Source organism: Phyllopteryx taeniolatus, chromosome 1, assembly GCF_024500385.1.
Source record: "Phyllopteryx taeniolatus isolate TA_2022b chromosome 1, UOR_Ptae_1.2, whole genome shotgun sequence".
Lineage (NCBI taxonomy): Eukaryota > Metazoa > Chordata > Actinopteri > Syngnathiformes > Syngnathidae > Phyllopteryx > Phyllopteryx taeniolatus.
The window spans coordinates 43,489,297-43,516,725 of NC_084502.1; the positions used below are offsets into that span (position 1 = coordinate 43,489,297).

Sequence of the window (27,429 nt, forward strand, 5' to 3'; positions counted from 1 at the left end):
TATTTTTTTAATAAAAGTTTTCCAAATTTTCCAAAGCAAGGAGTTTCAATAGAACATATGACAATCTCTAGCAATCTAAGTTTTGTCCTATTCCTTGCAAGTATTCCATGTCCATTCATATGTTGTCTGCTTTGTTAGGATGTATCTAAACCCAATGCAAGAGCATATTGCCTCTTTCAGTGTTGGTTATATGTAGTGAATTAGTTTGTTTTCACATAGACACGTCACAGCAATACTTGACCAAAACATTATTTATTCATACAAGCAATGTACCACACACTAGAAAAACATAATTGTTGTCCAGTTAAAAGGTATAAGATTTCCTCTGGGAGTACTGATCCATGATCAGGTTGGCTTTTTCTTTCCCCAGCGATTCAGGAGAAATTACTGTAGCTTAGAGTGAGAGGTGGAAGTGAGGACAATACGTTTATTGTAATACTTGCAATGTCATCTAATTTTTTAACAAGAGTGGGGAGGTTGCCAATGCTGACCATAGCTCAGTACTCAGATGTCAACGTGGCTTTGTAAACACTGATCAGGTTAAAAATAGCAATTTTGTTTTTATTAGAGTATCTCGATAGACACTTATAAAGTGTGGTAGAAATATCAGAGGTGGGGGAATTTTTGCATTAAAAGACAAAAGTCAGCACACAAAGTCAACACCTGCCATTAAATGGGCCTTTCTACTAACCACGTGCAGTACCTCTGGACTGGACACAGAGGCCTGATGAATACGTAGTAAGCTCACAAACTGGTACTCGCTAGCAGCCTACATACATTCCATATGTATGAAAAAGGAAACATTAGACAATACAACAACTCCTTTGTGTCACAACACACACATTGAGAGAAGCTTGTGTGTGCGTGTGTTTGTTCTACAAAGCCAAAAAACAGAACATTAAAGTTAAGCCTAGGTTTCACGTGTGTCCATATGTCTCCATATGTGGCATCAATTTTACATTGTGGTGACTGTTTGAGCGACTCCATCCCCAACCATCCAGCCTCATCCATTTTTCAACACTTTTCTCTCTCTCTCTCTTTAGTGGCCTACATTGGACCACAATGTGTATGTATTCTACAGCCCCTCAGGTGTTGCCAGCCCGGCATGAGAGGCAGTTCAGGGTCCCACTAATGGCAGGGCATCAGAAATTCTTTTTATTTTTCATTTGGGGGGAAAAAACAATCTCCATGTATATATACTTGACTTGGTGGAACTGAATGGATGGGCTTTGTACTAGTACTACTACAAAACATACCTTTTAGTTCAAGATCCCTTTGTTGTTACGCAGCCCTTGTGCATTCTTTTAATGTAAACCGCATTGTCTGCTAGGGTTTTCTGTAACAATACCAGTAATTCTGGTAGCATTTTGTTATTATTAAAAACTACTGCACTTGTAAAGTACCACAAAATGCATGGTGAGTGTCCTAGCATTTCCTGTCGTGAGAACTATGCTGGTTTCATCAATGAGTAAAACAATTTAGCATGCTTCGCCGTGATGGAGGATTTACTAAAGACTAAAATGCTGCGGTGGCCTTGTGCACCCTTTCTAAAGAAGGCACTATGGGTGCTCTGCCACCTTGTGGGCCAAAATACTGCATTGCCGCCCAGATGGCAGCGGTCTGCTTCGAGTCCTGAAAAGGATTTGTCCGTTCCAGTTCTTTTCCCCTCCTCCACCTCAACTCTCAAAAGAATGATGGCCCTTCCTCAACTCCAGAGGCAGCACGACAAATCCCAAAAATCCAATGCTCCACGTCAACAGTGTGACTAGAGGTAGAGGTAGCTGACCCAGTAAACAATGTTGAAGAGCAAGAAGGAAGTCGGGAAGAATACCCGAGAGTAGGAATCCAGCTCACGGATGTTGACATGGATGCGTCCTTTCTTCCAGCCGCCTTCTTTACATTCATCGTAACAGCAGAAGAAGCTCTTGCAATCTTTCCCGTCCAGGCACTGGTCCAGGCAGTCGTCGTCATAGTCCTGCCAGAAGAGAGCATTGCCCGTGGGCATCATGTGCCGATGAGGGGGCCGACCCATGGGGAAGGACGAATAGGCCTATAGAGGGAGAGAGAAATGTATAGATTTACTAGAAGTCTGTGTATTGATCTGCCGCAGTACTGCATGACATGACATACAGTATTGCTGAAGCAGTAACACGCGCGCACACACACATACGTAGATACACAGGGGAAGTCAAAAAATAAACGGCAAGTGTGCACACACTCTTATAACATGGCTGTGGCTGTGTTCAGAATTAATAAATCATGGTCAAACTCATGTTAAATGGGAGTCAACACACACCTACCATCATTTAAAGAGAATCCGATTCACCCCAAGTTAATTCTGAAGTTTTTTTTTTTTTTTTTTTGCTAACACTGACTGCTATTATGAACTGTTCATATGTCCCTCAACCTTAACTCAAGCCCCAATTCCAATTGAAGGAATAACAGACCCAAATTATGATGCTGATGCCACCCTGCTTCACTGTAGGTGTGGTGTTCCATTGATGATGAGCAGTGTTGTGTTTGTGCCAAACACACCTTTTGGAATTATGGCCAAAAAGTTCAAATTTCGTCACAACCGAGGTGAACAAAATCTCCCAAACACGTGGGAAAGCTTATGGTCCACAGTGATCCCTCCTATACAAATATGTGTATACAATGACGTGATTGCCACAAGATTTTGTTTCTGTCTTTACTCTCAGCATTCAAACAGTAACTGCCTGTGTTCCATTATTTTTGGATGGAGATTGAACAAACCGAGAAAACAAGTGACTTATGACCTGTCCTTGATGACAATAGGACAACTTAGTCAGACCATGATTGTGGTCCTCTTGAAGCAACCCCCCCCACCTCCCAAGCCCTAAGAGCAAAGAGAGCTATAGGTTCATCAAAGCTCAACTTTATGTGACTTGTTCAGTCGAAAAAGAAAGTCTTTACTAGCCATGAGCCCCGACCCCCCCCCATCCAAGCAGTGGCAGCAGCTTGACAAGTAGATGTGTGCTGCTGCCACTGAATCAGTGGTGACAGGTGCAGCAGCCTTGAGAACTCCCACGCAAAGCTTCTAGCGATCTTTGGGTGACGGCAAGAAAGGTTCTCAAGCGGCACACTTTTGCTCAGAATGAATGACAATGCAACTTTGAAGACATGGTGCACTTTATGGTGGACTTGCTGTCTCTCACCTGTGTTTTTCTTGTTTCCTTTAGGGGGCCCAGTGAGCTGGGTGGAGTGAGCAAAGGGGGGGGGGGGGGGGGGGGTGGTTGGGAGGGGTTGGCTGAGAGTGATTGGCAATCGACTCCCACTCTTAAGCGTTGCACGCTCACCAAGGAAGGTGCCGGAACTTTCCTCTTTTTATTCTGTTTATAGCCATCCGTATCCTGTCTTGCTCCAGCAATAGTTTGTAGTATTTGCTTTTTTTTTTTTTTTTTTTTTTTAAAATCCCTTTTCCTATGCGGTTTGGCGACCTCCTGGTGACCCTCCTTGCTTCTTCTTCAATTCACCATTAGCCACGTTTTTTAGTCTTGCCTTTTGTTGTGGTGCTTTTGTTTGCTTTAGCCTTGCACCATAGTTTATCAGTTAGTGTTTTCCTACCCGATTGGTAGTGCCCTTTGCTCCCCAGACTGTTATTGCTTTGGGGTCCAACTTGTGACAAACCATAATAGCAGGGGTGTAAAACTAATTTTTGTTGCGGGCCATGTTGCAGTTACGGTTTCCCTCAGAGCGCCATTATGATTGTAAAACACAACAAATGTTGAAATTGTGAAATCAGAAGTCAAGGATACGGGTTGTTCAGTTACTGTAAAAAAGGGGGATTGGTAACAAAATTTGCTTGCGATATGTTAATATTACGCGGCACGGTGGCCGACTGGTTAGAGCATCAGCATCACAGTTCTGAGGACCCGGGTTCAATCCGCGGCCCCGCCTGTGTGGAGTTTGCATGTTCTCCCTGTGCCTGCGTGGGTTTTCTCCGGGCACGCCGGTTTCCTCCCACATCCCAAAAACATGCATTAATTGGAGATTCTAAATTGCCCGTAGGTGTGACTGTGAGTGCGGATGGTTGTTTGTTTCTATGTGCCCTGCGATTGGCTGGCAACCAGTTCAGGGGGTACCCCGCCTCCTGCCCGATGACAGCTGGGATAGGCTCCAACACGCCCGCGACCCTCGTGAGGAGAACTGGCTCAGAAAATGGATGGATGGATGTTAATATTACATATGACAATTAGAAATGTTGGTACAGATTTGAGCAACAATCATGGAAGTTGATGCACATGATTTGCTTTCGTGGGCCACAATGAAATGACGTGGCGGGCTGGATCTGGCCTTGAGTTTGACACCTGTGAAATAGTTTCTGAGTGCTGGGGTTTCACATAAAACCCCACTGAATAAATCTTAGTGAATCACATATACTCACATGCACATCTGGAATGTTTGATCAGTTGAACATAAATACATATTCAACAACTTGACCCCTTTAGATCAGACTAATCGGTCCAATTCCTCCGCATAGACTCCAGTACTGAATTTAGAACTCCTTGGAGGATAATTTGTCTTCATAGAAAGGTTTACTCTATATACTTTACCAAGCAGATTTGTTCTTATGAATAGTGTATGAACTAAAAGAGGAACCTTGGCTTTTGACAGAAATAAAGTGGCTTACCAGTTTTTGCATTTTTGCTGGCGGTCTGCGTATACTATAGGAGCAGTAGTTGAGCATGGCATACTCAATCATGGCGGCGAAGACGAATAGGAAGCAGACAGTGACAAACAGATCCATTGCGGTCATATACGAGACTCTAGGCAGGGAATTCCGGGCCACTGTGCTCAGTGTGGTCATGGTCAGCACGGTGGTAATGCCTGAAAAGGTCAAAGCAAGTATAAGGAACGTGTGGCTTAAGCAGGGCAATGGTTTTGAGCACAAAGCATTAAAGTAGTAGTAAAATAACTTACTATTACTCTTTGAGACATTCAAAGATAGTAAGGAAATAGATGACTTTTTGTGTGAAGCACAATAATCTTTCAAATTCAGTCCAGTTTGCAAATCATATCACCTTTGAGGTGCATGAATCGGACATGCAAACACCAAATGCATGAAAAAGGTGAGCAAAAAAAAAAAAACATTGTCGGGGGAGTTTGGGGGGGATCCCCTGAGCCCCCGCAGAGAATTTTTTTAATTTTAACATAAACTAAGCAATCTGGACTCTGAAGAGTACAATAAGATTAAAGATGAAAATTAAGTTTGCCTCATTTCTTTGCTTTTTTGTTTTGGCCTCCAACTTGAGCCTCCACCTGCATCTGATGCCTGCTTCAAGCTGTGCCACATGAATAGCATCCTCCTCTCTAAGCACTCATTCTGGAATAGAATTGACTAAATTGACTGTTTCACTTCATTTTTCACTATTACCAACTTCAAAGGCTAATCCCAAATGCATCCTCCATGAAAATATTAAGTCCAGTATTTTTCTGTTTTTATTGGCCATTTCTGAATTTGAAGTTAGTTAATTATGTGTTGTGACATAATCCCTAACATTGCTCCATCGCTTAATACATTTAACAGTAACATCCGTAAACTAATTAGATAATTGTAGGCACGTTTCCTAATACAAGATGTACTAGCGGATGCCCTGCAATTGCCTGGCGACCAGTTCAGCCTCTCGCTCCAGCTCGCCCTTGTGAGGATAAGCGGTCAGGAAAATGGATGGATGGATGTACTCGCGGATCAGCTCTTGTCGGCGATGTTATGTGTGCTTCGCGGTTCCGCTGGGACTACAACCAGGGCCACGACCTGCGTCACCCCAATGCGAAAGTACAAAAGATCAGTGATCTGATGAGCAAAAATGTTGCTGAAACTTAAGAGTAGCAATAGGATGTCCGCTGCAGAGGTGGGTAGAGTATTCAAATATTGTACTCAACTAAGAGTACTGTTACTTGACAATAAGGTGATTCAAGTAAAAAGTAGTCCTCCAAAAAATTACTTGAGTAAGAGTAAAAAGTACACAGTGAAAGAATTACACAAGTACTGAGTAAATAGCACAAACAATACAAAATACAAATAAAATTAAACAACAAAAACATTTCCAATTTACTGTACAGTGTTTTCTAAAGTTATAAGTGAGCTGAAATGTCCACTATAATAAATATTGTTTTGGTTTGTCTAAATGTAAACAAGAGTTGCGCGTCGTTGCTTTCATGGCAACGACCACCTTCCCAAAATGGTGGCCATTTTGGCCCGACGATCAGCCAGGCTGGCTTATCTAGTGTCAATACCTGTACCCGGGAAGCCCAATAGAAGACGTTGTGTGAGTTCATGTTACTTTCTTGTGTCGTTTGATTGGTGAACTTAAACGTCACTAGCACCCCCCAAGGAAAAACTCATTGGATCTATACGATTCACGTAAATGGCCTATTTTGAGTTCAAAACGGCATGTATGGAAGATACAATATTGCCATTGAATTGCCAAAAGATCAAAGCACTTATTTCCTGTCTGATCAAATTGCATCATTGTTATACTGCACCCAAGGTTTATTAAGGTGTGGTGTGGCTTGGTTTCTCAGGTTACACACATTTGTTTACTTTTAAAGGTTTCACATCACTACATTTAACGACGATAACACTTCTTCTTCTTTTCCTTTCGGCTTGTCCCGTTAGGGGTCGCCACAGCGCGTCATCCTTTTCCATGTAACCCTATCTCCTGCATCCTCCTCTCGAACACCAACTGTCATCATGTCTTCCCTCACGACATCCATCAACCTTCTCTGTGGTCTTCCACGAGCTCTCTTGCCTGGCAGCTCCATCCTCATCATCCTTCTACCAATATACTCACTATTTCTCCTCTGGACGTGTCCAAACCATCGAAGTCTGCTCTCTCTAACTTTGTCTCCAAAACATCGAACCTTGGCTGTCCCTCTGATGAGCTCATTTCAAATTTTATCCAACCTGGTCACTCCGAGAGCAAACCTCAACATCTTCATTTCCGCCACCTCCAACTCTGCTTCCTGTTGTCTCTTCAGTGCCACTGTCTCTAATCCGTACATCATGGCTGGCCTCACCACTGTTTTATAAACTTTGCCCTTCATCCTAGCAGAGACTTTTCTGTCACATAACACACCTGAGACCTTCCTCCACCCGTTTCAACCTGCTTGGACCCATTTGTTCACTTCCTGACCACACTCACCATTGCTCTGGTCGGTTGACCCCAAGTTTTCCTCCACCCTCGCTATCTCTTCTCCCTGTAGCCTCACTCTTCCCCCACCACCCCTCTCATTCATGCACATATATTCTGTTTTACTTCGGCTAATCTTCATTCCTCTTCTTTCCAGTGCATGCCTCCATCTTTCTAACTGTTCCTGCAGCTGCTCCATGCTTTCACTGCAGATCACAATGTCATCTGCAAACATTATGGTCCACAGGGATTCCAGTCTAACCTCATCTGTTAGCCTATCCATCACCACTGCAAAAAGGAAGAGGCTCAGGGCAGATCCCTCATGCAGTCCCACGTCCACCTTAAATTCGTCTGTCACACCTACAGCACACCTCACCGCTGTTCTGCTGCCCTCGTACATGTCCTGTATTATTCTAACATACTTCTCTGCCACTCCAGACTTCCGCATGCAGTACCACAGTTCCTCTCTGGGTACTCTGTCATAGGCTTTCTCTAGATCTACAAAGACACAATGTAGCTCCTTCTGACCTTCTCTGTACTTTTCCATCAACATCCTCAAGGCAAATAATGCATCTGTGGTACTCTTTCTAGGCATGAAACCATACTGTTGCTCGCAAATACTCACTTCTGTCCTGAGTCTAGCCTCCACTACTCTTTCCCATAACTTCATCGTGTGGCTCATCAACTTTATTCCTCTATAGTTGCCACAGCTCTGCACATCACCTTTGTTCTTAAAAATGGGCACCAGTACACTTTTCCTCCATTCCTCAGGCATCTTCTCACGCACTAGAACTCTATTGAACAAGCTGGTCAAAAACTCCACAGCCACCTCTCCTAGATGCTTCCATACCTCCACAGGAATGTCATCAGGACCAACTGCCTTTCCATTTTTCATCCTCTTTAATGCCTTTCTAACTTCCCCCTTACTAATCATTGCCACTTCCTGGTCTACCACACTTGCCTCTTCTACTCTCCCTTCTCTATCATTTTCCTCATTCATCAACTCCTCGAAGTATTCTTTCCATCTAGCTAGCACACTGCTGGCACCAGTCAACATATTTCCATCTCTATCCTTAATCACCCTAATCTGCTGCACATCCTTCCCATCTCTAGCCCTCTGTCTGGCCAGCCTGTATAGATCCTTTTCTCCTTCTTCAGTGTCCAACCTGCCATACATATCATATGTCTCTTGTTTGGCCTTTGCCACCTCTACCTTTGCCCTGTGTCGCATCTCAATGTATTCCTTTCGCCTCTCTTCGGTCCTCTCAGTGTCCCACTTCTTCTTAGCTAACCTTTTTCCTTGTATGATTTCCTGTACTATGAGGTTCCACCACCAAGTCTCCTTCTCTCCTTTCCTGCCAGAAGATACACCAAGTACTCTCCTGCCTGCTTCTCTGATCACCTTGGCTGCAGTGGTCCAGTCTTCTGGAAGCTCTTCCCGTCCACCGAGAGCCTGTATCACCTCTTCCCGAAAAGCTGCACAACACTCGTCCTGTCTCAGCTTCCACCACATGGTTCTCTTCTCTGCCTTTGTCTTCCTAATCTTCCTCCCCACCACCAGAGTCATCTTACACACCACCATCCTATACTGTCTAGCCACACTCTCCCCTACCACTACCTTACAGTTAGTAACCTCCTTCAGATTACATCGTCTGCACAAGATGTAATCCACCTGCGTGCTTCTACCTCCGCTCTTGTCGGTCACCCTATGTTCATGCCTCTTCTGGAAAAAAGTGTTCTCTACAGCCATTTGCATCCTTGTTGCAAAATCTACCACCATCTGTCCCTCCAAGTTCCTTTCCTGGATGCCGTACTTACCCATCACTTCTTCATCACCCCTATTACCTTCACCATCATGTCCATTACAATTTGCACCAATTACGACTCTCTCTCTGTCTGGGATGCTCAGAACTACTTCGTCTAGCTCCTTCCAGAATTTCTCTTTCACCTCTAGGTCACATCCTACCTGTGGGGCATATCCACTAATCACATTACACATAACACCCTCAATTTAAAATTTCAGCCTCATCACTCGATCTGATACTCTTTTCACCTCCAAGACATTCTTAGCCAACTCTTCTTTTAAAATAACCCATTTCTCTTCCCATCTACACCATGGTAAAATAATTTAAACCCTGCCCCTAAACTTCTAGCCTTACTGCCTTTCCACATGGTCTCCTGGACACACAATATATCAACCTTTCTCCTGATCATCATGTCAACCAACTCCCGATATTTTCCTGTCATAGTCCCAACATTCAAAGTCCCCACATTCACTTCTAGGCTCTGTGCTTTCCTCTTCTCTTTCTGCCGAAGAACCCGCTTTCCACCTTCTTCTTTGACTTCGACCCACAGTAGCTGAATTTCCAAAGGCGCCCCGCAGGTTGACGGCGCCGGTGGCGGACGTTGTTAACCCGGGCCACGACCGATCCGGTATGGAATTCTTTGGATGAACGCTCATATTTGTTTGGCAAGGTTTTAAGCCGGATGCCCTTCCTGACGCAACCCTCTGCATTTATCCGGGCTTGGGACCGGCCTACAGTTTGCACTGACTTGTGCCCCCCATAGGGCTGCATGTAACGACGATTACACTGCCATCAGAAAATCAATACTGCTGTCATTCATGGACAGATCAGACCTGCTTTAATTAAAGATTCTGAATTAATCCTGCGACATGCCATTGTTAAAATGGGGTTGTGGGAGTTCTTACTAAAGTTAAATCAATTTTTTGAAACAAAAAGCCGGGGATTTGGCAGAGTTGCACGCAGTGATACATGCACATTTGGCCCATTTCGGCTTCTCTGGCTTTCTGTACTCTCATCATTTCTCTTCTTCCTCCCGCAGCCTTTTTCATTCTCATCTCCCTCTCTACATGTCTTTCATGGTGCTGTTTTCACCCACCGTTTCCATAGAGACGAGCTGCTCCTTTCTATTTCGAGCTACCTACTGGTCGAGTGCTCGTCTTCGGCTCTCTCCCCTCACTCATTACATTTAAGGTACATGAACAACTCTGGTTGTCTTCTTCCTCAAATGGTAGCACACGCGAGGAGCGTCGCCTGGTGTGTCACACAGTGTTGCTTTTGGCCATCAAATTAAGTAAACTAATCTTATTTTCGTGGTTTCATTCACTCTTTGGGAATTGTCGCTACATGATTCCATGGCAACCAAGGTGACGCCTTGTCTGCACAGACTACCGGGATCAACCTGTAGTGTGACAAAAGCAGCAGCGGTGTAACAGAACACTCACTACCCTTCAAAAGCATTGGAACAGAGACAAATTCCTTCATTTTTGTTGTAGACTGAAAGCATTTGCGCCTGACATCAAAAGATGAATATGAAACAAGACAAAGTTTCAGCTTTTGTTTCAGGTATTGAGATCTGGAGCTGATACACAGCTTAGAGCATTATTTATAAAACACCAAGACAGTAAAAGTATTAGAAAAGGTAGATGGATATAAGATGAATTACAGTGAACTCAACTTACAGTGTACCACCGTATATTTGTGGTTCAGCATTTTAAAATTCACCTATCCACACACATATATATATATTTTTAACATCCTCTATTATTTGCTGAAAAACTCACCTATTCACTGTTCAGCACCAACCTTTGGCATCTAGGTCCCAAGGAATTATCCATCCATCCATCCATTTTCTGAGCCGCTTCTCCTCACTAGGGTCGCGGGCGTGCTGGAGCCTATCCCAGCTGTCATCGGGCAGGAGGCAGGGTATACCCTGAACTGGTTGCCAGCCAATCGCAGGGCACATAGAAACAAACAACCATTCGCACTCACAGTCATGCCTACGGGCAATTTAGAGTCTCCAATTAATGCATGTTTTGGGATGTGGGAGGAAACCGGAATGCCCGGAGAAAACCCACGCAGGCATGGGGAGAACATGCAAACTCCACACAGGCGGGGCCGGGGATTGAACCCGGGTCCTCAGAACTGTGAGGCTGACGCTCTAACCAGTCGGCCACCGTGCCGCCTCCCAAGGAATTACGTTAAAGTGAATTGAGGAATGTAATTTACACAAAGGTAGTGCTTTGCCGCCATCTTGTGGAATCTATGGGCAATCATAAAACTTTAGGTGGGACGTGTGCTGTGTTTTCCCCCTGCTGGTAATATAATAATTTCATTTCTCCGCCCAAAGAGTTGCCTCGGTGAAGGTGGGGGACCCACTGGGACATACCTGCTTCCAACCAGCCCTTTGGTACTGTATATTTAAGTGTGGCCCCTGCTGAAGGAAGGTGCCAGAGTATAGCTTTGTTGCCGTTTTGCTTATTTGTCATACTCACGTTCCCTGGCTTTGTTCCTGTCGCTTCCTGTTTCCTCCATTCTAGTGGTACCTAAGGCTTGACTTTTGTTAAGTACTAATGTGATTTTGTGTTTCAGTTCATGCTTATCTTGGTGTAGTAGAAGTACTTTAGTTACAGTATGTGTGTATTTAAGTACTTCAATCCCTGTTTCATTCTTTGTATTGTAGATAGATTTTTGTTTTCGCTCCATTTGTACCTTCCTTCATCCCTGGCTCCATGCACTACCTTTTGTTAGTTTTTCCCTCCTTGTGTTCTTTTCACTCGCAACAGCATTTTTGCCATCATTGTTTTTGTTTCTCGTTAGATTTAAATCCGCACACATGTGCAGGTCGTTTATGTAATTGCAAGTTTTAGTTTTACGTGATGGCCATTGATCATCGTAGTTTTTCGTTCTGCTGTATACATTTGTGTCAATTGGTTTGAATAGAACTCCAATCACTGGCCGTTGGCCGATCAGGACGACGTCAATTACACAAATATTTTTACTGTCCGCGGCAGGGCTTGTTCTCTATCCCCAGTGTTGCATGTGTTTTTGAAAATTGTCCAAACAGTTCGGTTCGACTGTTTCGGTTCAGGCCGCGTGTCCCGTTCGGCTAGGCAAGAGTAACTTTTTTTTTAATTTCTCATTTACTATTGAGAAAAAGTGTACAGTCGCGCTAATGCTAGCAAAGATGTCAGTGGGGATTTCGCGTCCACTCCCACTCGAGTAGTTGACTTGGCAGGACACATCAGGTGCGTTCTGAAATTCAATCTGACGCCCTAACTCCATAATAGACGTGTTCCGCGCATTCCAACAATGTTTTGAGTTTCTAAACGGTCCCGAGTGTAGCACAGCAGCACCGGAGTGTATTTCGAACGTACCCATCATTTGCATTAGGGGTGGGCATAGTTAAGAACCTCATGATTCGATTCAATTTCGATTCTTCAGGCTGCGATTCGTTATCGATTCTTTGGGATTGAGATTCCATTCGATATTGACTTAAATGTTCTTATATTGATTTAGTAAGAAGTAAAAATACACAAATAATTAAGAGTACATTTTGAAAATTGTTTTAATATTTATTTTCGTATATCACCGCATTTTTTAAGCAATAAAACATCTGAAAATAAAAAATTGCACATAATTTATTTGTATATATGGAGTACAAAAGTAAAAAATATGGCAGTTGTGTATAAACCCCAAAAAAGTATAGTGCATGTAAACTTAAATTATTTCCTCTTAGAAATTGTCATAAAAATCCACAATAAGAACTTATTTGTTCATATGAGTACAAAAGTTAAAAAATGATGACAGCTCTGTATTGAAAAAGTAACGTGCATGTATTCTTTTACAATATTTCTTTAATTATTAGGGTTACTATAATTATTTGCAGGGTATTTACGTAATACCTTATGCAATAGCATCTTTGCGGCATTGCCACTCAAGCCCGTACTTTTTATTCATCAAACCCCATTCATTTATTGCATCTGTCAACAAGTTCACTATATTGCTCCCTCCCTGTGTGACTTCTGTGTAGGGGGCTCCAGTCTGCAGCACATTTGACAAGAATTCCCACTCGTTAGAAATGAAATGAGAAGTAATAGTTACTGTTCATTCGTGGGGGTCAGTTGCTCTTTCTGTCGACTTCAATTACCCCAAAACCGCTGTCTTAGCTCCGTGTACAGTTCCGGGACGGTGACTTTTGGCGTATTTTCGTGTTGGGATTGCGTATTGTGGTTAGTGTGTCTTTTGTCCATTTCTGTGTTTCGAATTTACAGGGGAATCCAAAAATGACCCCAAACGTCAGATTTAAAAGTAGAAGTCGCTCGGTTCATGCAGATTTGCTGAATTGATATCGAGTTGCGCTAAGAAGAATTGCAATGGATTGCTGAATGGATATTGTTACCCACCTAATTTGCATCGTGCTTTTCCTGCGATGCAGCAGCCAATCATGTTTGCAGCAGGGTGCGCCCTGCCTAGTACTGTAGTCCGACTGGGATTCATAATAATGTTGCAGCGGCATACAGCGCTCCTGTATCGGACTTCCAAGTCATTCATTTATCAACCTGCTGGAAATCGCTGTGTCCGTACAAACACGTATGTTTGTGGATCATATCAGGCTTATTTTAAAGATCCCATATTTTGGCTATTTAGACCTCCATAGAGTATAAAACACTTAGTATAAAAGTGTCCATTTCATTTACAAAACACCTTGGTTTTGTCATACGGGCCCCTCTGACAGCTACTTCCATTTGACACAGATTTGTAGCCACTTTGTGCATATTTGGCTAAGACCGCCCCCTTTCCTCTGATTGGTTGCCTCCGTGTAGACGATCCACTTGTGAGAGCACACGTGTTTGTTATGTTGACGGCGCTGGCTCGGAAGCGGAGAGGTGGGCGGAGCTCTTCGCTAGTGACGTAGATAAGCTCGAGAAATTCAAATAACCTGACTTCAGGCCTCTCGGCAGAAAAATGTCTAGTACTCAGGAATGTTTGGACGATTTTAATTCATATTTCACATGTTTACTGAGGCACCATAGAGACAATATTACATCCCAAAACTAGAATAAGTTGGTCCGGCAAAATATGCCCCCTTTAATAACATGAGCTTTTATTTAGGAGAGTAATGATTAGATCAGTGTTTTGCAACCTTTGTTGAGCCAAGGCACCTATGTTTACATTACAAAAACCTCAAAGTACACAATAAAAATATCTTAAAATGTATAAATACAATTTAGTCACAAATGTACGTACACTGTGTGAAATGTGGGCTTGTTTAGTTAAACTCAAAGCTGGTATACTGTATTTGCAGGGAGCCATGACTTATTCTGTTATATGAATTGCAACAGGTGGATACACAGGTTTATTGTGTACCTTTTGCCATCCAATAGAAGAGCATTTAAGTGTGCCTGTCACTAAACGTAACTGTCATAGATAGACAAAGATATATTTCGTATTAATACAAACTATTTAAATAATAATAATAATACAGAATATAGAAGACGTAATTGATTTTCGTAAGAGTCAACGTGTACCGACCCGTAAACCGTCACCACAAAATCGAGATATGAACTGAACCATGGATTTTGTGAATCGTTTCACCCCTAGTAATTACAAATCCTTTTCTTGCTACAACTTTTGGTAGTGTTTTTTACGTCATTGTCTTGCTGCATAATAAAGGGGCTCCCAGTTGGTTTGGTTGCATCTTTCTTGAAACTGGCAGACTGTAGACTTTAGAGTAGAGTTTATTTTGGTGCTGCCATCATGTGTTACATCGATGGAGATTCATGAGGCTGTCCCAGAAGAGGCCATGCAAGCCCAAGCCATGAGATTAGCTTTGCTGAGTTTCACAGATGTTTGTTTGTTTGGGATCATGCGCAGATCCTTTCTTCATCAAAGCTTTAGCCTTTCCACAACTCTGGTTTTTCACCCATTGTCAGCCATCTCAGGTTTTCATGTTGGTTACACCTCTAACTGGGTCATCTGCAAAGGCAAAACCCAAGCCTGAAACTGAACGTAGGCATTCAGTGCTATTCATGGTATAGAATAATCAAAGTAATGTGATGCACCAGGACAACAAAACACACCTGTCAGTCACACGTTCCAATGCCTTTGCTGACATGAAAAATGGGTGTGTTTCAATAAAAAGGTGCTGTCTTCTAATGTGTTTATCAGATCAGTCTCATGTGTCTTAAAACATTGATTTCATAATTGCAACAGTTTGACTTTGGAATAGATTATTTCCATATATAATATTTCCTATGGGAAATAGTTTCTAAAACACAAACATAGTGGATGTTGTCCCTCAAAGGTTCCACTCTACTATTTTTATGTTTTACATTTAAACTTTCTTCAAGAACACTGACAATTTTATGTACACATAACCCTACATCAATGTCCTTGTTTACGCTAATAGTGTTTATAACATGCAACTGACCAGGGTTAAATTTCTATGTCGACCGCAGTTTAATCTGATCAGAGGTGACTTAAAGCCACATCTGCTTCCATTTAATCAGTCTGGCGTTAGGTCCATTGAGCCTGCAGTGACTCTTCACTTCTTTTAAAGGCTGTTTACTCAAATGGATTGCATTACATTTATTGAAAAGTATTGTCTTGAAATAAACTTTGTCTCACCACTCAGCTGTACATTTATGTGTTGACTATATGTGTTTGTTTTTAGAAGACTTTACACTGATCTGATCGGCCTCGGCCGATATTTAGCATTTTATGCTGATCGGCTTTAATGTCATAATTCGCCGATGACGTCATCGATCGGCTCCGCAAAAGACATTTGCTCCGCATCGCCATTGTGCACAGTATATTTGAATCCAAAAGCTAGTTTATTTTTAGCCTTGTTGCGTGTCTTTTGACGTAGTACTGTAAATATCTGCTGGCCAATAAAGTTATTAAAAAAAACAACAACAACAACGTCGGCGGCGTGAGACAGACAACACGTCTGAGACAGACTACTACTACAAGATAAATTTGCTCTTTCACGATTGCACTATGTCAGACTACTACAATAAAATCTTGTATTCCGATACCACCGCATCCCGTTTTTTATGACCATCGGGCTTTATCTTGACTTTTATTATAAGAACAAAATGGGGGAAAACGTGTGTTGGTGGTCACCGGTGCTCAGGACAGGAGAGGACGTTCATTTAAGGCTTGCTTGAGGTATGTTCCCGTACTTTTTATACGATACGGCTCGCAAGGAGGCAACAAAACGTTATGTAGCCGAGCAAGCTACTGCTAGCACGAACGGTTGGACGTAAACATGCTGCCGTTCTGTCGACTCATGCTGAAAGGTTTCGGTGTGGGTGAAGTAATTTAATTACAATAAAGTAATTTAATAACAGTAAGTTAGCACCCATTATTTCTGTCATGTTGTACTGTTGGTGTGACCTGATTGATTAGAATACATGACGTGACGAGAGCAGTGATTTCCAACCGTTATGGAGCCAAGGAACATATTTTACAATTTACAAAATCTCACGGCACACCAACAAAAAGAAATGTCACAAAAAGTGGATACATTAATTACTGTATGTACTTCCTGCCATCTAATAGAAGACCATTCATTTGTTCTGTCTGTCGCTATGCCTCACTGGCACAAATAGATGAACAAAGATACATTAAATATACATTAAATATATATTTTTGGAGCAATTAAGTATTAAGTATATACAGTAAATGAACAGGCCATTTAAACAGACACATTGCGCCATCTTGCGATCGGATCGGTGATCGGTTATTGTTTTTTTAAACTCGGTGATTGGCCCCAAAAATCCTGATCGTGTAAAGCCTAGTTTTTAGCAGTGAAACGTGATTGTTTGTGCAGGAAGAAAAACAATCCCAGAACTCCTTGCAATACAGCTTAAAGGAGTGATACCACCAAAGTTGATCTCTCTGCCGTCTCCTCCCAAGAGGAACACTGTCAGTTCTTCAGCTCTATTTGACGTGTTGCCTCTGACAAGTGTTGTTTGAATGATGGGTGTTCTTGGGAAACCTTGTCTTTAAAGAAGCTGTTTTTATGCTCCAGCAGCCATCACTTAAGTAGTTGACTTTTAAGCCTCTGTGGTAAAAACAAATGGACTGCATTACATTTATTGAAAAGTATTGTCTTCAAATAAACTTTGTCTAACCATTTTAATGTTTGCTCCAGAGCTGGCCAATGAATATGAATTTAGTATTCTCTTTATTAAAATTTTAAGTGCATTAATAATAATATGTGAAACTCTCCTCTAAGTAAAACACGTTTGAGTTGTCGTGATAGCATTTTTACTGGTCTCTCTTGGACGATGCATGACATCTACTTCATTTAATTCTTTTCCACAGATCTTTAAGCTCTCCATTCTCCACTCGTGTCACGAGCTGGCTCTGTTTGCCATCTACAGCCCTGTATCTCTAAGCTCCATCTGAGCTGCACAGATTGAGGTCTAATGGGAATCAACCCGAGCTCGGCTCTCCTACTCCCAGCCTGCTGATCCCGAAATGTCCTGCCTGGAGGAGTAGTGGCTGAGTGACAGCTCTTTGCAAATGCCACCTGGCGGCAGCAACTTGTCGGGTGCTGTTATTTGGAGGGGGGGATTCCGTAGCATCGCCTCCCCTATTTGAGTGAGCCCCTCCTTCTTGCTGAGATTTTGGGTCCCATTTTGTTTGGCATCCTTGTTTTATGCCTGCCTTCCTCTTATCTCTCCTCCTGTCCTCCAGCCTCAAGATCAGCTTTCAGACATGACTTGAAAATGGAGGTGATGAACCAGAGAAGACAGGGTAAATGACTTGTGTCGTTGAGTTGAATAGGGATGTTTATCAGGGGTGGGACACTTGCTTCCCAGTGATTCCTGTTTGTTGTGTTCTCTGAAAGAGATCACAAGCCTTTCTCAGCTAGTGGTTGTGTATCACACACCACCTCCTATATATATATATATATATATATAAAAAACAGGTTGACTGAAATTATGTCCACACGTACACCGGTTGGTTTACATTCGTGACACGAAATGAAATCAGCACACATTAGGTGATAACAGAGACATGTTCTGTTGCTGTTAACAGGTTTTGTCATTGTTGTTAACAAATTAATATGTCCTCATGTAGACGTAAACATAGAAGACATAGTTTTGGAAAGTTTTTTTTTTTTATAATGATTTTTATTGCATATGAAGTGCAGTTCAAAACACATCAATAGTTTTGAAAATACCAGTGTGCAGGCACATGAACATTAACATTTTAGCTGTTTATGGCACCATTGATACATTTGAGTTCAAATTTCAATTAACAAACTTACCATATGTTATTTGAAATAAACAGTCTCTTGCTTACATTTGCTGCACATTCTGTCAATTAATTGATTAAATTAAATGGCAAACATACCGCAGTGAATCTATGATAATAATCTCATAGGATATCTAAAATTGACTAAATGGAGGCATGCCGGTAGAGGTACTAGATTTGGTTTGACATTTTGTGTGTATTTGTGGTGAGGATTGAACAACTAAAGATGTTTTTTTTTTTTTTTTTTTTTTGGTCGACTATAACGTGAAGAAAGTCTAGTTGAAGTCAAACGATGATGCCATTGATATCTTCACTGCTGAGGCCTCTCAAACGCTCACCTCTCTCAGATGTGCCTCTGGGGAGGCTCCCCTGACTTTCTTTGGAGCTGGCAATTTCAAGGCCTAAAGAGCACTGTAAAACTTTTTTCAATTGTTATTGGCCAAAGTGTCATGAGTTGGGAAATTGATGTAGTGGAAAACAAATTTAATTGGTGGATTTAAAAGACGGCACGGTGAACGACTGGTTAGAGCGTCTGCCTCACAGTTCTGAGGACCGGGGTTCAATCCCCGGCCCCGCCTGTGTGGAGTTTGCATGTTCTCCCCGTGCCTGCGTGGGTTTTCTCCGGGCACTCCGGTTTCCTCCCACATCCCAAAAACATGCATATTAGGTTAATTGAAGACTCTAAATTGCCTGTAGCTGTGAATGTGAGTGTGAATGGTTGTTTGTTTGTATGTGCCCTGCGATTGGCTGGCAACCAGTTCAGGGTGTACCCTCCCTCCTGCCCGATGATAGCTGGGATAGGCTCCAGCACGCCCGCGACGCTTGTGAGGATTAGCGGCTCAGAAAATGGATGGATGGATGGATTTAAAAGACAGCTGATATCATGGCAGGAATTATGTACTATTGCAGCTCTCCTCTAACCCTATGAGTTGGGTTAAAAAAAACTATAAACAAATATTTAACTTTTTCTAGACCAATAACAGTGGATTTTCTAAGGCACTCCAATATCTTGTAAGGTGCGTAAAAACAGCATTTATTTAGCTTGTTTTAAATTCTTATCAATTCCCATCCCTATGGGCGAGTCAAAAGTCCTCTGTAAATTGGCTGACTGGAAGATGAGACAATTAGCTTAAATTCTTAAATACTATGTTTGGTATTCTAAACTGAACATGTAAGAGTGTTAACGTTTGTTCGCATACTGTGAACTTGCTATTTTTCATTTGGCCTTTTTTACATTGTGTCATGGTCTATCCCTGCAGTTCCATTGTTCCACTCTTTTCCCAGTAATCAGCACCACCTCGGCCGTACACCTGTTGCCAATCAGCACTCTACTCTGCCTGCATTTAAGCCTGCCAGATCCAAGACTCCACTGCCAGAGTATTAACATTCTCTCGTGGTACACTGGCTCTCTGACCAACACGTATGCTACGCCAGTGCTTGCAGCACTTCTGACCTCTGTGTTTTTCCTTGTCCTCAGTGCTCCTTCTGTGTTTCCCGCTGTATTGACCTCTTCCACCAAGCCATCCACCTGCTCACGCCACCGCCTGCTGCACGAGCAGGTGCACGACAACCCACCACTATGCCTCAAGGATCCATCTCCATATCCTCGTCAATAAACCTTTCACCACAAACCTCTCAGCCTCCACTTGGTTCTGGGCCCAGTGAAAATCGAATTGTGACACATTGTCCCTATCCTTGCGCTGTAGGTTTTGATAATTTTATCTGTGATGCATTTTAATTTTTTCAGTAAACGTGAAATATGAATTGAGAGTTAGTCAACTTCAAGTGTTAAACGTTGATTCGTAGTAGTAAATTCAACTCGTTTATTAGTTGGCGAATCAATTCAACCCCTGGGGCCAGGGGCCCAATGGCCAACCCCCACGTGTGTTGTGAAAAATCATGAAATAATTTTCAGCTCAAAGTTATTTTCCCCTGTTGATGATTAGTTTTCAAGGGGAAGAAAAGTTTAATCAGCAACACCCCGAACGCCGGTGATGATGTAATTTCGTGGCCACCCCACAAAATTGCCTAAAATTGTCTGACCACCCCACTGAAAAATTCCTGGCTGCGCCACTGGTAAAAACATTGCTTTTTAATGTGTACACATTAACAATATCATGCTCTTAATTAGTAATGGTTGTACATTTGTGTTAAAATGTTTTTGCAGTGACTCAAGTGTTATATGTAGTATTTAACAACACATTGTGGATACACACAAACATAGTGGCATGCTTAAAGCTCACTCACCTCAAATAAGACTGACGAGCAGAAAATCATCATCACCCACAAGAAACCAAGCGGACAAAGTGTTGACATGCAGGACACTTCAGCATGCAATATGACAAATAATTAGCATTCGTGAAGTAGCAAGTGTCACTGATGGATTGTATGTTTTAAAAATAAAGACCTACAAAAGCAGGCACACATGCAGTGACTTGGACAGTCAGAAGAGATATGTCATCATTATGCACAGCTGCACCACACAAGCCGCTTACCCAAGGCTGTCCTCGCCGGCGTGGCATCACTCTTGATCCAGAAGGAAACCCAGGACAGGACCACAGTCAGGATACAGGGGATATAAGTCTGGATGGTGAAGTAACCCATCCTTCTACTGAGGTCAAAGTACACCGTCATCAACACATAGTCTCCTGTTGGAAGGAAATTAAAATAGATTTGTCACTTAAATATGCTGTGTATATAATGAAGCTGTGCTTAAACCTCATTAAGACCATGTGCACTAAATGGAAACGGATGCTTAAAGTGGACATAGTATGGAAAATTGACTTTTGTATTGTTTCCATACAAATAGTCAGGTCTCTGGAGTGCATGCCTACCCACTGTGTGAAATTACACAACTAAGTAAAGCTTTTGCGAGCTGCCTATTTCCAAAAATGTGTCTGTGAGTAAAATGGATTTTTCAAATTTACGTTACCGCCCAAACAGAGAGTTTCTCCACCCATGACTCAGCAGCTAGGCTTGGCGAAGCTCTGCCATTTTTATTGACTGTATGATGAGACTACACCCCTCCGCACTTTGTGCAGCAACTAGCTTATTCATTGTACAGTTTGTGAGGCTTACACATGCAGTGGAACCGCAGTATAACGTACTAATCGGGGGGGTCCGATATAGCCGTTTATCCATTACATTGAAGCCCCCCCTTTTTTTTAGCCATATGTGTCCATATTACTGTACAGTGCAGAATTATTGTTTTATAGTATTCTTTCATAGGCCAAAATGCCCAGAACAGTACAAAGTTATTGTAAATAAATACAAAACAAAGCTCAAAAATGTTTGAAAGTTTCACATTTTATCCAAACTTACCACGCCGGTGTACTTGGAAATGGTGACATTGTTAAGGTACAATACTCATCATAGGTGAGTCGCTTTCATGAGCCGTCAAGAATTAGTGTGCTTCCTAGTTCCAAATATGTTGCCAAAGGTGAACGGCTTGACAAAAAAACTAATTACTATACCAAAAATAGCATGGTCCAGACTCCAGAGACGTGTGTTTTGCTTTCCTCAGGGTTAACACCACAGCCATGCCGCTCTCTCTCTGCACAGCGTTCTATGCACAATAGACAGTAGATACTTTATAACCATCGTGACATGGCCGCCACGTCAATGCTCCACATTCAACATTGCCACCACGTAGGCATGGGAGGCACGTCTTTTGGGATTGGATTGAGTCATATTGTATATCTGTGACCTGGAAATATGTCCCATTCTGTGCCTGCATTACGCCATAGTGCCAGTAAACAACAGCGACCAATTCTGGAACTAACAGACTATGTCAACGGTAGTTTAAGTGACAAATGGAAAACATTTTTGGACACAGAGGCGATGCAGCACATTACAGCAGGGTATAAAACGCTGGCAAGCAAGGCATACATGGTGCGGCATATTTGAGTAGCAGGAATATAGTGTACCAGAACATCCATCCAATTTCTTAACCGCTTATCCTCACTAGGGTCGCGGGCTACTGGAGCCTATCCCAGCTATCTTCGGGCGGGAGGCGGGGTACACCCTGAACCGGTCGCCAGCCAATCGCAGGGCACATATAAATAAACAACCATTCGCAGTCACATTCACACCTATGGGCAATTTAGAGTCTTCAATCAACCGACCACGCATGTTTTTGGGAAGTGGGAGGAAACTGGAGTGCCCGGAGAAAACCCACCCAGGCACAGGGAGAACATGCAAACTCCACACAGGCGGGGCCGGGATTTGAACCCCGGTCCCCAGGACTGTGAGGCAGATGTGCTAACCAGTCTCACACCGTGGCGGCCTCTCTCTCTCTCTCTCTCTCTCTCTCTCTCTCTCTCTCTCTCTCTCTCTCTCTCTCTCTCTCTCTCTCTCTCTCTCTATATATATATCCATCCATTCTCTGAGCCGCTTATCCTCACAAGGGTCGCGGGAGTGCTGGAGCCTATCCCAGCTATCATCAGGCAGGAGGCGGGGTACACCCTGAACTGGTTGCCAGCCAATTGCAGGGCACATACAAAAAAAAAACAATTCACACTTACAGGAAAGTTAGAGTCTTCAATTAACCTACCATGCATGTTTTTGGGAGGAAACCGGAGTGCCCGGAGAAAATCTACGCAGGAACAGGGAGAACATGCAAACTCCACACAGGCGGGGCCGGGAATTGAACCCCAGTCCTCAGAACTGTGAGGCAGACGCTCAAAACAGTCGCCCACCGTGCCGCCCTCTGAGGTGCCAACATTTTTTTGCACGACTATGAAGACACACATGCTTTTTTTTTTTTTTTTTTGTGACTGACATGAAACCACACTGACGTTTCCTGTTTTAGGTCAATTAGGATTACCAAAATTATTTCCATTTATTTCTATTTGCTAAATTCCAGAATAGTAAGACAATTAAGGTTGCACAATTAATCACATTTTAATCGTGATCGCGATTTTGGTTGCCACGATTAAGTGAGCCTGATTGTTGGCGATTTATTTACATTTAAAATGCAGGGACTGCTGCATATGAAAAGTGCTTCATTTGCAGCACTGCCCGCAACCGAGTCAGGCAGCCACCAGGGGGCGAACGCATGATTAAAGGTTCATTGAGCTCCAGCGCAGCACAAATAAAAGCCTAAAATGGCATTGTAGTGCTATATGAAGTTTTGATTTTGAAGTTGGACCTCTCAGCACGTTGGCGGAGAGGTGACATGTCAAAGTAAGACGACTGACAAATTTGTTTCGTCTTTTGTAAAAGTGTTGCTGCTTTTGTTCACGTGTTTTCTGAAATGGTATAATTGTTCTGCTTTTGTTCATTTGTTTTCTGAAATGTAAAAGTGTTTTACAATTTGTTCTATTCTTTTGGACTTCCAGGTCACCGTACAACATGCACTGAGCGCATCATTCCACCAATCACATTTGTACTGTGAATAATTTAAACTGGCAAAAGACTCTCCAAATAAGAGGCAAAACGTTCTTGCTTCTAGCTCGAGGTAATGTTCACATACTTTTAATACGGCTCGCAATCAGGCAACACAACTTACGAGCTAGTACTAGCACTAACGTTTGTACAGAAACTTCTATCTATTTATGCTCTAAAGTTTTGGTAAATATGGGTTTGTGTGGGCGGCATGGTGGCCGACTGGTTTGAGCGTCAGCCTCACAGTTCTGAGGACCCAGGTTCAATCCCCGTTCCCGCCTGTGTGGAGTTTGCATGTTCTCCCCGTGCCTGCGTGGGTTTTCTCCGGGCACTCCGGTTTCCTCCCACATCCCAAAAATATACGTGGTTGGTTGATTGAACACTCTAAATTGCCCGTAGGTGTGAATGTGAGTGCGAACGGTTGTTTGTTTCTGTGTGCCCTGTGATTGGCTGGCAACCATTTCATGGTGTACCCCGCCTCAAGCTCAAAGTCAGCTGGGATAGGCTCCAGCACTCCCACGACCCTTGTGAGGATAAGCGGCTCAGAAAATGGATGGATGGATAGTTTGAAATTGCCTCATAGAAAATGTTATGAGACGAGAAAATACCTTTGCTGCTCAATGTGAATGTAGTCGCTAATTATTAAGTGAAATTGGTTATTTTTTTCTTGTGTATTCATAATTGATGGACTTTACACCGATTTGATCGGGCTGATCGGTATCGGCCGAGATTTAGCATTTTATGCTGATTAGCTTTAACGTCATAATTTGCCAATGACGTCATTGATCGGCTCCGCAAAAGACATTAACTCCGCGTCGCCGTGTGCACAGTATATTTGAATCCAAAAGCTAGTTTCTTTGATGTCCGTTACGTACCCAATGACGCTCCTTAACTGCAGCTTTGGTTAATAATGTGGTTACATTTCATCTGTGAAGAAGCTTGCTTTAGAAGTGGCGCACTTGTTTCCATGTTTGAGTACTCATTTGGTACGTTAAGTGTGCTACAAACTTGACCACGTGTGTTCAATGGCATTACGTGACGCCTGTAGTCGTAGTCGGCCAGCAATTAAGATTGTTTCCTCCTCTTCTGTCCGTTCCATCCCGCTGTGTTCCCCTTCTCCTCTTCTTGTTGGTACCCTGCGGGCTGTAGGGCCTGCTTGGGGGTTTTCATCCTTGGGTGGTGGGGTGTCACCTCGCACACTCAGGGGCGGGTAGTGGGTGCTGCAGGGCTGGGTGGGGCAGCCCTCTCTGACTGTGGTTGTCCTGCCTGATGGGCCCTGACCTGCAGGAGCCATGGCGCTTAATCATTCACTGTAAATAGTTTTTCTTTTTTTCACTAGTCACATCCGGGCACATATTCAGGGTTTCTTGGGAGCTAATGTGGGGTCAAGGGAGCTGGGTGTCGGACCGGGTTTCAGTACGTCTGTGCTGTTTCCCGGTCCAGACGCACTTCCCTTCCGCCCTGCCTGCCTCCTAGGATTTTAATGCATTACACACACTCATCCCCTTCCTTTTAATGCACCACATACCATGCATACCCATCACTGGCCTCTCCAGATTTTAATGCACCACACCACTCACTGGGGAAGGGCCAATGACACTGTCAGTCGGGGGGGAGTTGGGGACAGGCAATTACAGGACACTTATGTCAGTCATTGTGCATGCGAAACGGTGCCAATTCACTTGTGTCCGCAGGCACACATCCCTGGGACTTTTTTGCTGGGTGTTTTTGCTGCATGCTTCCTCTCCTGTCCCTGTCCTGTCCTGTCCTTCCCTCACAGGGTGTACCACTACTGCCCAATTCAACACTCATATCTAATGTGTCATTGTTGTTGCTACTGTATCTGTATATTACTTTCCTCATCTCGTTTACAGTTAGTGCTTTGTCTTTTGTCGTCTTCTTTTCTCAGTCCCCTCGAGAATCCTTGTTCTGTTCAACTGATCGACTGATTCTCAATAAATATCCATTATAATAGTAAGAAACCACAGCGGCAGCTGAAAAAACTCCAGTGACAAAGTAGAACTGTTCCGGCATAAGGTATAGGGATCCTCCTTTCTGCTTGACCTAACAGCCGAACAATCCGATCAATGACGTCATTGATCGGCTCCGCAAAAGACATTAACTCCGCGTTGCCGCGTGCACAGTATATTTGAATCCAAAAGCTAGTTTATTTTTAGCCTTGTTGCGTGTCTTTTCACGTAGTACTGTAAATATCTGACGGCCAATGAAGTTATTAAAAAACAAAAAAAAAGCTGTGGGACAGACAACACGTCGGAGACAGGCAACACGTAATGCCTGAATAAGACTACAAGACAAATTTGGTCTTTAACGATTGCACTGTCAGACTACTGCAATAAAATCTTGTATTCCGATACCACTGCATCCCGTTTTTTATGATCATTGGGCTTTATCTTGTCAACTCAAATGCGAAACGGATATGCTCGTTACCGTGGCGACGACAACAAGAGTAGAGTGCGCCGACTTTGTATTATAAGGACAAAATAGTGAAAAATGTGTGTTGGTGGTCACCGGTGCTCACGACAGGAGAGGACGTTCATTTAAGGCTTGCTTGAGGTATGTTCACGTACTTTTAATACAATACGGCTCGCAAGCAGGCAATAAAATGTTATGTAGCCTAGAACCACGAACGGTTGGACGTAAACATGCCGCCGTTCTGTCGAATCATGCTCTAAAGTTTCAGTGTGGGTGAAGTCCATCCATCCATCCATCCATTTTCTGAGCCGCTTCTCCTCACTAGGGTCGCGGGTGTGCTGGAGCCTATCCCAGCTATCATCGGGCAGGAGGCGGGGTACACCCTGAACTGGTTGCCAGCCAATCGCAGGGCACTTGTAAACAAACAACCATTCGCACTCACATTCACACCTACGGACAATTTAGAGTTGTCAATTAACCTACCATGCATGTTTTTGGGATGTGGGAGGAAACCAGAGTGCCCGGCACAGGGAGAACATGCAAACTCCACACAAGCGGGGCCGGGGATTGAAACCCGGTCCTCAGAACTGTGAGGCAGACGCTCAAACCAGTCGTCCACCGTGCCGCTGTGGGTGTAGTCATTTAATTAAAAATAAAGTAATTTAATTACAGTAAGTTAGCACCCATTATTTTTGTCACGTAATGTTGGTGTGACCTGATTGATTAGAATACACGATCTGACTAGAGCAGTGATTTCCAACCTTTATGGAACCAAGGAACATATTTTACAATTGAAAAATCTCACGGCACACCAACAAAAAGAAATGTCACAAAAAGTGGATACATTAATTACTGTATGTACTTCCTGCCATCTAATAGAAGACCATTCATTTGTTCTGTCTGTCGCTATGCCTCACTGGCATAAATAGAGGAACAAAGATACATTATTTATTGTCAATATAATTTTTTGAGCAATTAAGTACACAACTATATACAGTAAATGAACAGGTCATTTAAATAGACACATTCTTCCATCTTGTGATCGGTTATCGTTTTTTTTAAACTCGCTGATCGGTAATCGGCCCGAAAAATCCTGTTCGTGTAAAGCCTAATAATTGATCTTTAACCAAGCAAAAATTAAAAAAAATAAAATTACATTTAATTTAAATAATTTTTTTAAACTCGAATTTACCCAAATACTCAATGAAATTTATCGTAGGATACTCGAATGCTAAAATCTTTGATAGCTGCAGCCCTAGTGTGTTGTTACACAAGAAGCTATTATAAACTGTCCAAATACAAAGATTTCTATACATACTAATGCTTATGCATGTATATAAATACTATGCATGCATTAGTATTGCAATATTTGAGTGCATTAG

At 42.8% G+C, this 27,429-nt stretch overlaps 1 protein-coding gene and 1 long non-coding RNA gene across 5 annotated transcripts in view; one reads left to right on the forward strand and one right to left on the reverse strand.

Moving 5' to 3' along the window:
* Positions 1–233: 233 nt before the first annotated feature.
* The window catches only part of LOC133489113 (gamma-aminobutyric acid receptor subunit gamma-3-like), a 163,465-nt gene continuing 136,269 nt past the window's right edge, over positions 234–27,429 (reverse strand). For 2 of the 3 annotated variants that reach the window (XM_061797868.1, XM_061797886.1), the window contains 3 exons: positions 20,725–20,877; positions 4,652–4,848; positions 234–2,050 (listed from right to left, as the gene is read on the reverse strand). In XM_061797868.1, coding sequence (XP_061653852.1) covers positions 1,766–2,050; positions 4,652–4,848; positions 20,725–20,877 — 635 coding nt within the window. In that variant the 3' untranslated portion in view covers positions 234–1,765. Of the gene's footprint in view, positions 2,051–4,651; positions 4,849–20,476; positions 20,554–20,724; positions 20,878–27,429 lie in introns of those variants that run through there. The other variant, XM_061797877.1, reaches the window with a different exon arrangement.
* LOC133489139 (uncharacterized) lies at positions 16,858–20,518 on the forward strand. 2 transcript variants are annotated; one of them, XR_009791826.1, is made up of 3 exons: positions 16,858–17,725; positions 19,514–19,625; positions 19,707–20,518. It is a non-coding gene; the product is annotated as an uncharacterized LOC133489139 (long non-coding RNA). The 2 variants fall into 2 exon arrangements; XR_009791827.1 differs by lacking the exon at positions 16,858–17,725 and adding an exon at positions 19,057–19,245.